General features: G+C 34.8%; 1 protein-coding gene across 2 annotated transcripts in view; it reads right to left on the reverse strand.

Moving 5' to 3' along the window:
* The window catches only part of LOC150096278 (uncharacterized), a 269,156-nt gene that overhangs the window by 72,497 nt on the left and 179,957 nt on the right, over window positions 1-16,702 (reverse strand). For both annotated transcript variants that reach the window (XM_090409235.1, XM_090409234.1), the window contains exon 10: window positions 5,663-5,789. In XM_090409235.1, the coding sequence (XP_090265361.1) occupies window positions 5,663-5,789 (127 nt within the window). The remainder of the gene's footprint in view (window positions 1-5,662; window positions 5,790-16,702) is intronic.

Raw genomic sequence — 16,702 nt, forward strand, 5'->3', positions numbered from 1 at the left:
AGGATGCCTAGTTTTTAGATGCTGAGAAAGCTACTGACATGATATATTTATGTCAGAAGAGGCTGGACGTAAATGTCAATCCAAGCAGAAATATCTGATCCTGTCTGGTGAATTGCCAATGTCTCTATATCTCTCATATATCCTTAACTTTGGAGAAACATTACCTACTCTTAAGAGTATCTGTTTTATATAATATATATGTATTGTCCTAGTTTAAAGAAAACAGAACTGTGCAATCAATTTGACAGCCTTATTAGCCAAGTGGTTAGAGTATCTACTCTCCAAACAACAGGTTGTGAGTTTGATTCCCATGCCCTAGGTGTTTTTGATGGTCATTATGTAGGAGAAGAACTCTACTACCATACTTACTAGAGGCCAGAAATGGCTTGAAAAGTTCGATGTTTGGTCTCTAGAACAAGATTTCTGGAATATGTAAAAAAAATATATATAAATTAATAAAAATAAAAAAAAAACCTTAGCACACCCATGGTAACTAACAAAATATTATGATTACTAATACTATTTATTACTTCTTCATCCTTCTCTTTAAGTCTCAAACCTGTTGCGACAATGTTTATTGCAATTCATCTTACCACCATTTTTCATGGTTTTCCAACTGGTTTTTCCATTTTTCTATTTGTTTAATTATTCTTTTTTTTTTTTTTGCATTCTGTTGACATGCTTTTGCCTCCTCCCCCCTATTTGCTATCCGTTAATTTATTGGTCATAAGACACTTGTATAATTCTTCATTTCTGATCTTATCAAATTGTTTTTCACACAATTTTCCTAATAATAAAAAATATCTATACGGTGACAACCCCAGACAAGAAGAATCAAGCTCCCAGCACATTTCTACTCAAATAGTCAATTTCTTATCAAATAGCCAGAATACTAAGAGCCTACAACATAAGAGTGGGCTTAAAACCAATCACCAGCATCAGACAGGTTTTAGGATCCCCAAAAGATAAGGTACCTTTCCACAAATATCCAGGAGTATATTACATTCCTTGCTCCTGTGGTCTTGCCTACATCAGACAAACTTCACGGAGTTTAGAAATCAGACAAAAAAGAACATGTTGGTGATGTAAACCACAACAGAAGTATCTCTTCTGGCTTAGCACATCATTTCTGTACGTCTAACCACGATAGAGTGGCAAAACAGCTCCATGCCATATCTGGATGACGACTACAGACATCGTTTGTTCAAGGAAGCCACAATAGTGTTAATAACCAGCAGAAACCTCAACAGAAATCAGGGTGCAATCCTAAACAGTTTGCAGAAAAACCTGATCCTCTCTCTAAATCCATCTGAACTACAGCTAGCCAGTAATCACATTACACGTTTACAACAAACATGCATGCGTGATAATGAATAAGAACAATAAGTCCTTTCAGTTTCTGTCACGCGAACGTGTAACCTTAGCTACTAGTTTGTTTACAATGTTTTTATGTTCCTTTCAATTTGCATTTACTAGTTTTTATGTCTTTCCGTAAACACCTTGAAAAAGCTAGACAGTTTGCTGGCAAAACTGGTAGGCTATAATGTAAGATGTCTGTAAATGGTAAGTATTAAATAGGTTTGTATTTTTAATTATAAAACGACTAAATATGTTTAGTTTAAGATGAATTCCTAAGTTTTTAAAATGTAACACATCATTATTTTTCTGTTTATTTTAATACCTGAAAGGTTGCCTACTAATCATGAGTGTTTTAGTTTTATCTACTGATATGTCCATGTTATATTTATGACAACTCTATTAAAAATTAAATACTTCTCTTTGTAAATTATCTTTTATGTCTGCTACATGACTACATCATCTGCACACTAGATTAGATTTAACATATTATCAATTTTTATTCCATTAGCTGATCTTATTTTAGTTCAGTTATTATTTCATCCATTAAAATATTGAACAGTAGAGGACTTAATGAATCACCCTAAAACAAAGAACACAAAAATAGGTGAGATCTTACTAAATCATAAGTATAGGATGTCACACTCAAATAATAATGATCAAGGAAATGAAGGCACAAAAATAACATTCAACACCAAACATGAAGATAAATTTCGTGATTGGAAGGTAGTTTCAAGTAGAGTAATGTGGACAAACTTCAAAATGAGTAATTGAACAATGAAACTTATTTGTGGATATGGTGCTACAGAAGTTTCTTCTAAGGAAGAAGTGGCAGAATTTTTTGAGTCATTAGAACAGGCAGCTGGCAAAAAGAAAATGGAAAAAATGGTCCTTGTTAAAGATCAAAACAGCAGGGTACAAAATGAATCCCAACAGGCACATAGGAATGTACTGGGAAAAGAGAAAAGCTAATGATAATGGTATTTGCTGGACACAGACTAGTCATTACTCATACTATGTTTCAACATAAAGATGTGCACTAGTTCATGTGGAGAGAAGATACAAGAAATAAGAAAATCCTCATTGAAAGTGTAATTATTGTTAGCGATACCTTCATGCCGGTTCAGAATACAAGAGTGTACAGAGGGGATTTGAAATTAGAAGTGACCATTACATAGTGCTGAGCAAAATAAAAATGGATATTACATAGAAAAGAACTGTATGTATGAAAGTTTTAAAAAGAATTAAAGTTGAACAGCTTTTACATGTAAACTTTAGATTCAACTATACAAAAATTATTAAAGAGAATATGAAGCAGTTTGAAAACAAGAATTAAACCTTGGCATCTCAGTGCCTAACTAAAGGTGGCTGATTCACCCACCTTCCCATATAATACTTTTTGATATCTATCAACCAACCACCCACTTATCCAAGCTAATAGTTTATGTGACAGCCTTTATATGGTATCCTATCAAATGCCTTATCAAAGTCCAACAATATCATAGTGTATCCATTCCCTTTATCCAACTCAGCCATAACATTATTATTGTTCATAAAATATGAGCAATTTGCTCATATTTTATGAACTAGTGAAGCCAGAACAGAAAAATGCCTTTGAAACCCATGCTGTTCCTTGCAAAGTACATCTTGTTTGCCCATCCATTTCAATATGCAAGTTCTTACCACCCTCTCTAAAATCTTAACAATCACTCCAGAGATAATATTACGTCAATAGCTAGACATATTAGTCTATGTGCCACTCTTGTGAAATAGGATTATCATGTTCTTTCCTATGGAATTTGAGCTAAGACTCAAATCATAGAAACATATCAAGGGCATAACCAGCTAGACTGAATATTCCTTTAGCAACGTGCTGATATCCAATTTGTCCCGAATGCCAAAATTTTATCCAGGTTATGCAACAGTCCTAGAATCTCTTTTTCATGCACCTCTATCTCTTCATCCAATGTAGTGGTAGTGCTGTGCACTATGTTACATACACCGTGTTGATAGATCTTGCTGAAGTGAGCACTCATTATTTGAGCTATCTCATCTGCTTCTGATACTAAGGTACCATATCTTCATTCAGTAAAGTTATTCTTTCCCACTCATTCTTTCTTTTACTTGCACCATGATAAAATTCTTTTGGGTAACCTTTAGCCTGTGCAGCTTATTTCTTTTCCTACTTCAAATTAATTTTCCATTCAATACTTGGAACTTTTCTGGCCTGAGCTTTATATATTTCATAACTCATCTCACTCTTATTTGCAAGAACGATATTCCTTCCATATCATCTTCTTTTTCTTATGGATCTCTTGTTTAATGAGATTACACATCCATTTTACTCCCATCCTATTTGTTCTTTGAACTCTAGGGACACATTCAGATAGTTCTTCATTTAAGCATCTTTTCAAAGCTTCCCATGCACTGCTGATATCCTTCCAATTTAGTAACTGGCACCATGGAACCAAACATGTTTCTCCTGAGTTTATCATACTTTCCAGATTTGTAGTTCAGCATATAACCTATCTTGATTGGAACATCCATATATTTATTACTTCCCTGGTCAGTATGGCATGAATACTGTCACCAACTGGCAGCAAAACTGTCACATTTTTAACTGAGAAACCTACCTTCTGACACTATGATCAAATCTAATACTCTTTGTCCTTGAGTTGCTTCTTTCACATGCTGCTTGAGAAAGTTGTCATGTAACAGCTATAAATTCTTCTTCATTCTTACCATGAGTTTTTTTTCCTGCTACCTAATGAATATTCAGATCATTAAATACCCATAATAATTACTCATATCAGGGTAATTTGGCGATTCATTTCTTCATCCCCAGCAAATAAACCAAGTCTGTATCAATACCCTACCATATATTTCATCCTTAGCCTCGACTTTACACCTGATAGTCTCAAACTCAGTACTACATGGGATATTACTATTATTGTTTTTATGTGTTTCTATCCTAACTGGACTCATCTGATATCATTAATTGGACTCCTCCCCCCTCCCATCTCTGTCATTCCTAAAAATGCTATATCCTTTGCAGTCTTTCCAGTTACAACATCTGACTCTGAGTACTAGGTTTCACTAATGCCAACAATTTTAGGACATGTATTCATCAAAGCAGTAAACTTAACCACTTTGTTTCTAATGTTCCTGGCATTTGTGTATAGACATGACAAGTTACTTCCTCACTTTCTTATACTTAAATCTACAGTTTGCTGGGTCCAGTTGGGCAATTTTCTCTTTCCTCCTCCCACACACCCACATATACATGCTCAAAATGCCTGAACCCAAAGTTTTAATCCATCCATTCAGCAGATTCATAACCATTCTCATTGACATTCTTATCACTATTATATTATTATATTTGGACATCCTAGCTGAACTTCATACACATCCTCAGTGTTCCTCTGTTTCTGGCTAGATTCCAAGATGATCTAGCCAGAAATTTTCCTGACTCTCTGCATTAGGTATCATTCCAATAAATAATTTCTCTAGGCACCCGACATCAAATCCATTCAAGTGAAGGCCATCTCTCTTATAAAAATCTTTTCTACCAGACTTACTCCTCACATTCTAAGTAACATCAGCCCACCCCCCACCCCCATAGCCTGTACATCGAATCATTTGCCATCACTGCCCACCTTCTGAAATCATTACTATCGTATGTCGGTAATAAACTAAATATTTTTACTTTCTCACTTTCCTTTCTTGCTTCTTCAATCAAGTCTCACATCCTCTCTCATACTATATTTGTCATTACTTAATCATTAGTTACAACTAGCACTATAATCTCTTTCACTTTTCTGTTTTTTTATTATTGCCTTTGTTACATCCTTTATTTTAGCTCCTGGGAACCTCAATGGAGTGACTCCATCAAGCATAAATTTAATTACTGAATTGCCATACCATGTGACTCTTTTTTTCTTATATTTTAATTAACTTACCTTATTATCATTATTATTCACCGGTAACTTACAACTAACATGCTTTCGTTCCTTTTTTATTGTTTGATGTTATTCTCTTGTTCTACCAGGTTTTTGGTGACATTTTTTAAAAACTATCTTAATTTAAAATAAGTCTTAAAAGATACTAGCAAATACAATAAAAATAGCAAAATTCACTAACTAATCTAAAAAAACACTCAATAAATAATAAAAAAAAATCACTCATTTTACAGGAGCTTCAAATTACACGTCTGCACACAGAATAGAACAAAATATACACATAAGAACAATTTAACATACTATATATATGTATATAAATCTGTGCGAGATTAATACAATAAACCCACCACTCCTGAGGGTAATCCAATGTGTAATCCTGAAGACATTCCAAAATGGTGAAGTCGTGGAGGTGGAGGATGATGATGGTGATAATGATGTTGATGTATGTGGTGGTGATGAACATGAGCACTTTCACTAATACGGAAAAAAGAAAAATATTACTGCATAGAAATAAAACTTATTACAGCTAAAAAAATTAAAACTGGCACTTATGCATACCGTAGGGTTTATAAACAGATCAAATTATAATAAAAAGAAGCTTTTAATTATAAATAATTAGAAAATTTATCCGGTTCAAAGACATTTAAATCTTAAATGTAAAGAGAGAGATAAGATTGATGATAGACTTCAGAAATGGTACATACGCTTTACGTTTTGCTTCCAATTGGAAAAAAATGCCATAAAACCACAAAAAAGACTTGCAATTTTTTTATGATTTCCAAAAAAACAAGTTTTATTCTTGGAGAGGATACTAACAAGAATACCTGATTAGTTTCCAAGTTCAAGAGAAATTATGCTAAATGTTGGACAATTAGAACACTGTCAGGAATTTCTGGCTAGAAATGACATTATTCCATACAAAACAGAAAATGCATCCACTGATTTTTCATCAAAATTCAAATTGGTAATAAGGAGAAGAAGATTTGAAAATAACTCAGATGATTAGGTTTCAACAATATTCAACAACTGTATAAATGCTGGGACCACTTTATCAAGTCACAAGGGGGCTACATCAAAGGAGACAGTAATAAAATGGCAGATAAACATTATGATCTTATATTCCATTTTTTTTTTTTATCATACCTTGCGATTCAACATGTCACTGTGATATATGGCTGTTCTTGCAAGTTTTTTCATTTTTTTTATGTATTAATTTTGCAGCTATTTTTACTTATAGCATCTGCACAGTATAGATAGTAGTGTTGGAAAAGATCTGCATTTGATTCTTGTCAATGTAGTGAGAAACATTTCTTTGATAATAAAAGAGGCTTTTTAACTGAAGATAGATTAGCTGGTTTCACACAAAGGTAGCAAAGGTTTTATCACTCTGATAAGTCAAGTTTTTTACTCTGCAGACAAAACAGCCCTGAGAAAATACAGCAGATATATATCAATAAGAAAATTTGGGATATATAGTAAGCTCACAATTGTAGATAGGAAGTTATTAATGATGTACATTTTTCATGTAGTACTATCATATCCTGTACACCCCCTTGAGGGTACATGTCAGGAATTTGATGATGATGATGATAAGTAAGCTCACAATACATAGAATGAATAAGGAGTTAAAATATCGGAATCCTGATCTAGGGAGAGAAAAAAAAAAAAAATTCTGAATTTAGTTTAGGGACTGCATATGAAAACTGAGATAGAAATGTGCCTAAATAACTGCAGTCAGAAGTGGGAAACTGACCTAAAGAATGCCTCTAGACTAACCACTCAAATTATATTTTTGGACTCAAGTTTGTACCTCAGTAAAGTTGAAAACAGTCTGCAAAAGTGACTCTTACTATAATGCGGTGCAATATACATTTTGTAGGGAGAGATCACTATATCAGGACGATTTGTGAAGATAATGAGTATGCAAAAAGTAAGTCATGAAAATAAATCACTGCCATATTTTTTTTACAATTTAGGAGAAAATACAAGAAGTCCCTGATTTATAAAAATTCAACTTATGTAAATTTTGACTTGCAAAATTATCCTGAAAGGGCTGTTAAAAGAATTTGAGTTATAAAAATTTTACTTACTTTACTCACATTATCTGCAAGGCAGACAGTCTATATGGTGCATGTGTGCATCTTCCCTACCACTGAACATTGCTGTAATATGTATTTGTATTGATATGCTTTCATAAACTTTAGTATGTGTGTGTGCTGGGATAGAGTATGATGATGACTGGAAAAAGGAACAGAAGTGAACCCGTTGTAAATGTACCAAAATTAATCTATGATGAAAATGAAAATTATATTAAAAAAAATTATCTCTTATCTTTAAAAAATTCTGTACCAATATGTTGTACCATGAAGTGTCCTGTCATTGAAAACGTTTAGAAGTTTTTGAAGTTGATTTTTGTGTTGTGACAGGCATTAAAAACATCATTACCATAAGTAATGTGCATACACAACACTCTTGAACATGATTCTTCCATAACATAACGCTTTTTCATGATGAACATTTCTCGATAATGCCAATGCCTTAGTCTTAAAAGTTCATAGAAAAATAGATAACACTTTTAGCCTGTTATTGATAGCTTTATGAAGAGAAGAAAGAAGCCACTGTTCAGTCATCTCTTGATAATTTCATATGTAAGGATGAAAATGGCCAAAATAAACATTTTTCAATATTTTCTCATACTATTTAAACTTAATTATATTACTATGCATTAATAATTACATACTGAACTCTAAATTGTGTGTGTGTGTATCCTGTGAATGAAATTTGCAGAATTCTTACGTAAGTCACGGACTGCCAGTATGGATAAAATCAAGAATATAATTTCTTGTGAAATAATCTATTGAAGCCAAAAAAGGATGAAAAACTATCCCAAATCCAAAGTATACTTTCAGAAAATATTTATACACCAGAATATCTAAGCAAGCTTTTTTGTTGTTGTTTAAATTAGCACCTTATTAAGACCCATTTGGTTACAATTTATGCACAACATGATATGCAGCTTAAAACAATTGGTGAAATTAAAATACCAATTTAAACATTAATGATAAAGAAACAACATGCCTTTGATATTATAAATAAATGCTTCCATTCATTCTAATGTATGATATAGTATAAAACCTAAACTAATGTGTGGTATAAATACCATCAAACTTTGATAAATCATCTAACCAGTAAAAACATTTGAAAAATAATAAGAAACCCAAGCTATAAAATGAGTATATGAGAAAACTAAAAAGTTTAAAAAAGAGGGCAGCCAACTGAGACCTACTTAACTGCACTAATTTCCAACCTATAAAATTACAAAATTTTTATCACAATTATTGAGCAAGTTTATGGCTGTTTTTCAAAAATTCTGCTATTTCCTTGCATAACTCTACAAGCTCAGATTTGAAATTGTGTTTCTGTCAAATATTTCCTTAGCTGATACTATGTGTTTATTATCTCAGGACTTCATCCTCATATTAAGATTTTCAACTTTATCCTGCACAGTAATTATTTCAGTTGAAAGAACAAATCTAAAAACAAACCGAAGGCAAGCCATGTGAAGAACTTCAACCTCCATTATTTAGAACATGCCATTTTCAACTATTCGACCTCGACCACTATTCTGAGTCCACTACGTTGATGATTTTTTTTTTGCTATTCAGGTTCATCCTGAATTTGATTTAATCATGTTTATAGAAATTTGTTGAAAGTTTTTTTGCTTGATTATAAATTAAAGATGCCAAGAAATTATATTTTTGGTTTAATCCTTTCTCCAAGTGTAAGCAAACAATGTTTGCACATGAAGTATCTCAACAACTCTATATACAAATGGCCCACAACTGGGCTACTACGTATATAGAGCCTAATAACTTCACATCAATTGCCATAGTATCCAATAATGCAAAACACACACCCTTGCAGATATGTATAATATCTGAAAGGGTGTGTGTCAAATACTATGCATTATGAGAAGGGCCACTGTCCAGACCAATTTCAACCTTTATTGGGATCTCATCAGTGGGAGCCAGATCCAGAGGAGATAAAGGTTGAAGTAATGCAGAAATCATATATTATCCATATACAAGTAGTCAAAAGGTTACACCTTATTATCAAAAAACTTTGGATTAGAGATAGATGTTGAAAGTTTTGTTAGTTAGTTATAAATTATAGATGCCAAGAATATAATTTCTTGAATGAAAGAGCCTAGAGTCCGTTAGGGAAAACAAAGTGAGCCGAGAAACACTTCCTCTCAAAAGAATGGAGATCATTAATAATCAATTCTACAATAAATTGAGTTCTACCATTAGATAGGGCTAAAGCAGCCTTGCCTACTCCCTATATCGAAATAAAATGCATTAGCTGATTTTTTTTTATGATTCTGCCATTTATGCTAAATAGCACATTTCCTAGTCAACCATCGCATCTGTCCAAAAGTTATAGAAAGGCCTGGGGAAACAAGTGTGGTCACTCTTGACATTTCCAAGGACATAAGACTAAGTAAGGTATAGAGGCTTAGTTACTGAGCTGTTACTTTAGGTCTGCATTTTGCTTTTGTTCAATTAGATCAGTTTATTCTGTTCAAACATCCCCACCAATATCAGTGTAGCCAAGCACTCTTCGCTTTCATCCATATTCTTCTTCCTATATATTAATGACATTTCTTGCTAACCTCAAATTCTATTCAGAATTCTAGTGATGACAGTACACTCCATTACTCTTCATCATTTAAGAAATCTTTGTGATGATCATATTATTCAAGTTTCAAATCTTCCATAACCAAAGCCTCAAGCAATAATGCTTGTTGTTTAAAATTACAGCTTAAGCAACAAAGGAGGTATTATCTATTAATTGTGTATGTTCTTTATGCATCATCATCATCATCAAATTCCTGCCATGTACCCACAAGGGGTGTACAGGATATGATAGTACTACATGAAAAAATAATATCATTACTAACTTCCTATCTACAATTTTCCTAAATATCTGTCTGTTGCTTGTCAAGACTCCAACATTATCAGATCTTATATTTCTATCGTCTAAGGCACTTTGTACCATATCAATCCACCTATATCTTGGTCTTCCTCTGGGTCGTTTTCCTGCCAACCTGGCAGAAACTACATGTTTTGCTAATCTTTCCTCGCCCATTCTGTTTAAATGAGCATATCACCTGAGATTAGCTCTGCTAACGCATTCCTGGATGCAGACAATGTCAAGGTCTTTCCTAATATCCTCATTTTTAATATGATATTGCCATTGATGCCATCTGTTCACGCCTCTAATCTTTCTCAGGACTCTCATATCTGCGGCCTCTAGTCTTTGGTCAAGTGTTTTACTTCTGACCCAGCTCTCAGATCCATAAGTTAAAACTGGTTTGAACACTGTCTTGTATACAGCTAATTTAGTGTTCCGACTAATTTCTCTCTTATTCCATATGAATTTATTCAATTGACTTCCCACCATACCAGCTTTGCTGATTCTGTTGTCTATTTCCATATTTAATTTACCATCTTCAGTAAAAATCGTGCCTAAGTAGCTGAAATGTTTTACTTGTTCCACAGGTTCTCCATTCACAACACAGTTGACATTTTCAATGATTCTGCCTATTTTCATTGTCTTTGTCGTTTTATTGCTGACCTTCATACCATATCTATTACAACAGTTATTCAAGTTAGTCAGAGAATCTTGCACACTTGTAGCGGATTTATTTAGCAGTATAACATAACATTATCTGCATAAAGCAAAGAGCTGACATTAACATCTCCAATTTTGATATCATGTTTAATAGTACTTTCCTTCATAATGTGATCCATATAGATAATGAATAACAGAGGGGATAATGTGCATCCTTGTCTCACACCAGATTTAACATTAAACCATCTTCCTGTACTTCCTTCAGTTCTAACTGCTGACTTACAACTCAAATAAAGACTAAGTATTGCTTGATATAATGCCCCATTGACACCATATAACTGCAGCGTATTGAATAGCTTCTCTCTTGGCACCTTATCATATGCCTTTTCCAAATCGACAAAACTTAAATACAGATCTTTGTTATATTCCCATGCTTTCTCGACTATTTGTCGTAAAGTGAAGATCTGATCCTGACAGCCTCTGTTTGGCCTGAATCCAGCTTGTTCTTCACCAAGCTTTTCTTCCACAATTCTTCTCAACCATTTCTCAAGTATACTTGCATAGATTTTGCCAGGAACACTCAGTAGGGAAATACCTCTGTAATTCTCACATTCAGTTTTATTTCCCTTTTTATATATGGGTACTATGAGAGCTCTACTCCAATCATCGGGAATTCGTCCCTCTGTCCAGACTTTCTGAACTATGCAGTGCAGCCACTGTAAGACTCTTATACCACCATACCTCAGCATTTCTGGTCGAATATCATCTACTCCAGCTGCCTTTCCACATTTCAAGCCTTTGATGGCTTTTTCTACTTCAAGTATGGATATGTATTCCTGCCTGCATGCCTGGTCAGTGTTTTTTACCACTGTGCTGTCATCACTGCTTGCTTCATTTAGCAGTTTTTCAAAGTAATTACTCCATACTTCAAGGATATCTTTTATTGCAGTTTTCATGTCACCTGTATCATCTCTAACTCCTTTTACAGCACTCTTTCCTCCATTCCTAAGCTTCTTCAACAACCTCCAGAATATTTTGCCACCTTCTTGATATTTATTTTCTATATTCTTGCCAAAGTCCTCCCATGACTTTTGTCTAGCTAGTTTTACACAGTGTTTAGCATTCTTGCATTTGTCTCTATATTCTCTAAGAGTACAAGCTGACTTATTTGACAGGAACTTTTGATATGCTGTCTTCTTTTCCTTCACTGCCTCTTTAACTTCCTGTGTCCACCAGGGAGTTCTGATTTTTCTATCCTTGCAGACAACCTCACCACATGCCTCTCTGGCTGAATCAATCAGTGTTTTCTTGAAGGCTTGCCACTGAATCTCCAAGGTTTGGTTACTGTTCTCAAACTCTTTCATTTTTTCTTCAATAATCTTTGTGTAATTTAGTCTACAGTTCACATCTGAGAGCTGATCAACTTTTATTCGCTTTAAAACTTTCTTACATGTTATTCTTTTCAATATGAAATTCAATTTCATCCTGCTCAAGACTAAACAGTGATCACTTCCAATTTCAAATCCTCTGTACACTCTGGTGTCCTGCACCAGGGAGAAAACATCACTATCAACAATAACATAGTCAATGAGACTTTTCTTATTCCTTGCCTCTTCTCTCCATGTGAATTTGTGCACATTTTTATGTTGGAACATGGTGTTAGTAATAACCAGTCCATGTCCTGAGCAGAAATCCAACAGATATTTGCCATTATTATTAGCTTTGCTCTTTTCTCCAAATTTTCCCAAAATATTTTTGTATGTCTCACAATCATTTCCTACTCTGCTATTTAGATCCCCAACAAGGACCAACTTTTCATTTTTCATTGTGCCAGTTGCTTTTTCTAACGCATCAAAAAATTCCTCCACTTCTACCTTAGTAGAACCTTCTGTGGGACCATAGGCACAAATAAGTCTCATTGTCCAGTTCCTCATTCTCATATTTGCCCACATTACTCTACTTGAGACTGCCTGCCATTCAAGAAGATTAGCCTCGTACTTTGTGTTGAATACTATGGCTACTCCTTCTTTTCCTTGATTGTCATTGCCTGAATATAACATTTTGTATTTATTGCTCAGAAAGATCTCACCAGTTTTGGTCTTTTTTGTTTCAGTCACCCCTATTATGTCGATCTGGTACTTATCTAATTCCTCAGCTAGCTCCATTTCTTTGCCATTCAGGCTTCTTACGTTGATAGTACCGATCTTTAACTCTGGTGATGTTGAGTTGGAGTTTGTTTTCAGATTTGTTCCAGTAGCTGACTTTTCGCTATTCGCCCTGGTTCCCTGGCGAAAACAATGGGGGGCCTTGTTTAACCGGGCGACGCCCCAGCCGGCATGAAATTTTGTCATGTTGTACCATCATTTTTTTTTTTTTTTTGGTTTAACCAATAAGAATACAATTTGGTCGGCTAAATCCCAAATTGCCAGCCCATCCTCGTTCATTCAGTATCCAAGTAGATTCCCAACAGGGTGCACCACGAGAAGGTGAGGATTGGACATTAGGTCAGAAGCCCTGGTCGGTTCTCTGCATTCCTTTAAAGGCTATGTGGAGGTCTCCTCTCAGTTATACAGCTTCGACCCTTAAGCACCCCATGTTCTTTATGCCAGTTTGTCTATTTGTGGAATGAAAAACTTGAGATTTCATTTCCTTAAGCACAGTGACATCTTGCTATTCTCTGATGAGGGTGAAGATAACCTAATGAAATTCAATGCTAGCAAAAATTTAGTCCAGCTTATTTCTCATTAGAAAGCTCTGTGATGTTTACCCACATCACTTTACTTGAAAATACCCACCATTCAAGAAGATTAACTTTGTGTTTCGTGTGGTACACTATAGCACCTTCTTCCTATCCCTGATCATTATTGCCTGGATATAACATCTTGTATTTCTTATTTAGATTAATCTCAATTGTTTTTGTCTTGTTTATTTCATTAACACCAATTATTCATCCATATATCATTCATCTCTGAACTCATTGAACTAACTTCCCATTCTCTTCCTTCATTTCTTATACTTATGTCCTTTTTGTAATGAAGTTTGTCAAACACACACTGATATCACTTTTCAAGAAATATATTAATAGTGTCCTTTCACTCTGATCACTTGCCCACATAGAGCCTTTGTAGCTCAGTCAGTATAGATGAAGACCTGAGTTCGATTCCAATCCATGACGTGAAGAACCTTTCCCTGGTCTCTTTTGACTAAAGGTGAATTAGATGGTCTCATAAGAAGTAGAGGGTTTTTCATTGCCCAGAAAAGGCAAACTGGCTTGTACACACACACACACACACACACACACACACACAGATTTATAGTAAAAAAAAAAAATACTTAAAATTCCTCATTGGAGGGCTCAACCAGTCCTAAGGGACAGATGAGGCAAACTGGGAGAATCCCACACAACAACAACTTGCCCACACATGGCACTATAGAGTTATTGGCTTTGAGACCTCATGTGTATATAGTATGTCAGTGTGATCATTTTCTAATCTTCTGCTCAGGTCAACTTCTTTTATGTTGAATTGAAGATAAGCACACTGATTATGCCCATCTTCAAGTCTACTGATATTAAATGGAGTTTGTTCCAGTAACTGACTTTTAACTACTCACCTGTTTCCTGAAGGGGTGCTTAAGGGTCAAAGCTGTATAACTGAGAGGAGACCTCCACATAGCCTTTAAAGGAATGCGGAGAACTGACCAGGGCTTCTGACCTAATGTCCAATCCTCACCTTATCGTGGTGCACCCTGTTGGGTATCTACTTGGATACTGAACAGACGAGGATGGGCTGGCAATTTGGGATTTAGCCGACCAAATTGTATTCTTATTGGTTAAACCAAAATAAAAAATGATCGTACGACATGACAAAATTTCATGCCTGCTGGGGCGTCACCCAGTTAAACAAGGCCCCCGTTGTTTTCGCCAGGGAACCAGGGCGAACAGCAAAAAGTAAGCTACTGGAACGAATCCGAAAACAAACCCCAACTCAACATCACCAGAGTTAACGATCGGTACTATCAATATAAGAATTCTGAATGGCAAAGAAATGGAGCTAGCTGAGGAATTAGATAAGTACCAGATCGACATAATAGGGGTGACTGAAACAAAAAAGACAAAAACTGGTGAGATCTTTCTGAGCAATAAATACAAAATGTTATATTCAGGCAATGACAATCAAAGAAAAGAAGGAGTAGCCATAGTATTCAACACAAAATATGAGGCTAATCATCTTGAATGGCAGTCGGTCTCAAGTAGAGTAATGTGGGCAAATATGAGAATGGGGAAATGGACAATGAGACTTATTTGTGCCTATGGTCCCACAGAAGGTTCTACTAAAGTAGAAGTGGAGGAATTTTTTGAGGGTTTAGAAAAAGCAACTGAAACAATGAAAAAGGAAAAGTTGGTCCTTGTTGGGGATCTAAATAGCAGAGTAGGAAATGATTGTGAGACATACAAAAATATTTTGGGAAAATTTGGAGAAAAGAGCAAAGCTAATAGTAATGGCAAATATCTGTTGGATTTCTGCTCAGGACATGGATTGGTTATTACTAACACCATGTTCCAACATAAAAATGTGCACAAATTCACATGGAGAGAAGAGGCAAGGAATAAGAAGAGTCTCATTGACTATGTTATTGTTGATACTGATGTTTTCTCCCTGGTGCAGGACACCAGTGTACAGAGGATTTGAAATTGGAAGTGATCACTATTTAGTATTGAGCAGGATAAAATTGAATTTCATATTGAAAAGAATAACATGTAAGAAAGTTTTAAAGCGAATAAAAGTTGAGCAGCACTCAGATGTGAACTGTACACTAAAATACACAAAGATTATTGAAGAAAAAATGAGAGTTTGAGAACAGGAATCAAACCTTGGAGATTCAGTGGCAAACTCTGAAGAAAACATCGATTCTGCCAGAGAGGCATGTGGTGAGGTTGTCTGCAAGGATAAAAAAATCAGAACTTCCTGGTGGACACAAAGTTAAAGAGGCAGTGAAGGAAAAGAAGAAAGCAATCAAGCAATAATTAGTTTTTATTTGAGTTGTAAGTCAGCAGTTAGAATTGAAGGAAGTACAGGAAGATGGTTTAATTTTAAATCTGGTGTGAGACAGGGATGTACATTATCCCCTCTGTTATTCATTATCTATATGGATCACAATATGATGGAAAGTGGTATTAAACATGATATCAAAATTGGAGATGTTAATGTCAGCTCTTTCTTTATGCAGATGATGTTATACTTCTAAATAAATCCGCTACAAGTCTGCAAGATTCTCTGACTAAATTGAATAGCTGTTGTAATAGATATGGTATGAAGGTCAGCAATAAAAAGACAAAGACAATGAAAATAGGCAGAATCATTGAAAATGTCAACTGTGTTGTGAATGGAGAACCTGTGGAACAAGTGAAACATTTCAGCTACTTAGGCACGATTTTTACTGAAGATGGTAAATTAAATATAGAAATAGACAACAGAATCAGCAAAGCTGGTATGGTAAGAAGTCAATTGAATAAATTCATATGGAATAAGAGAGAAATTAGTCAGAACACTAAATCAGCTGTATACAAGACAGTGTTCAAACCAGTTTTAACTTATGGATCTGAGAGCTGGGTCAGAAGTAAAACACTTGACCAAAGACTAGAGACCGCAGATATGAGAGTCCTGAGAAAGATTATAGGCGTGAACAGATGGCATCAATGGCAATATCATATTAAAAACAAGGATATTAGGAAAGAACTTGACATTGTCAAC

The sequence above is a fragment of the Typopeltis vanoorti genome, chromosome 19 (genome assembly GCF_054136105.1).
Source record: "Typopeltis vanoorti isolate ZY-2024b chromosome 19, IOZ_Tvanoo_1.0, whole genome shotgun sequence".
Classification (NCBI taxonomy): Eukaryota; Metazoa; Arthropoda; class Arachnida; order Uropygi; family Thelyphonidae; genus Typopeltis; species Typopeltis vanoorti.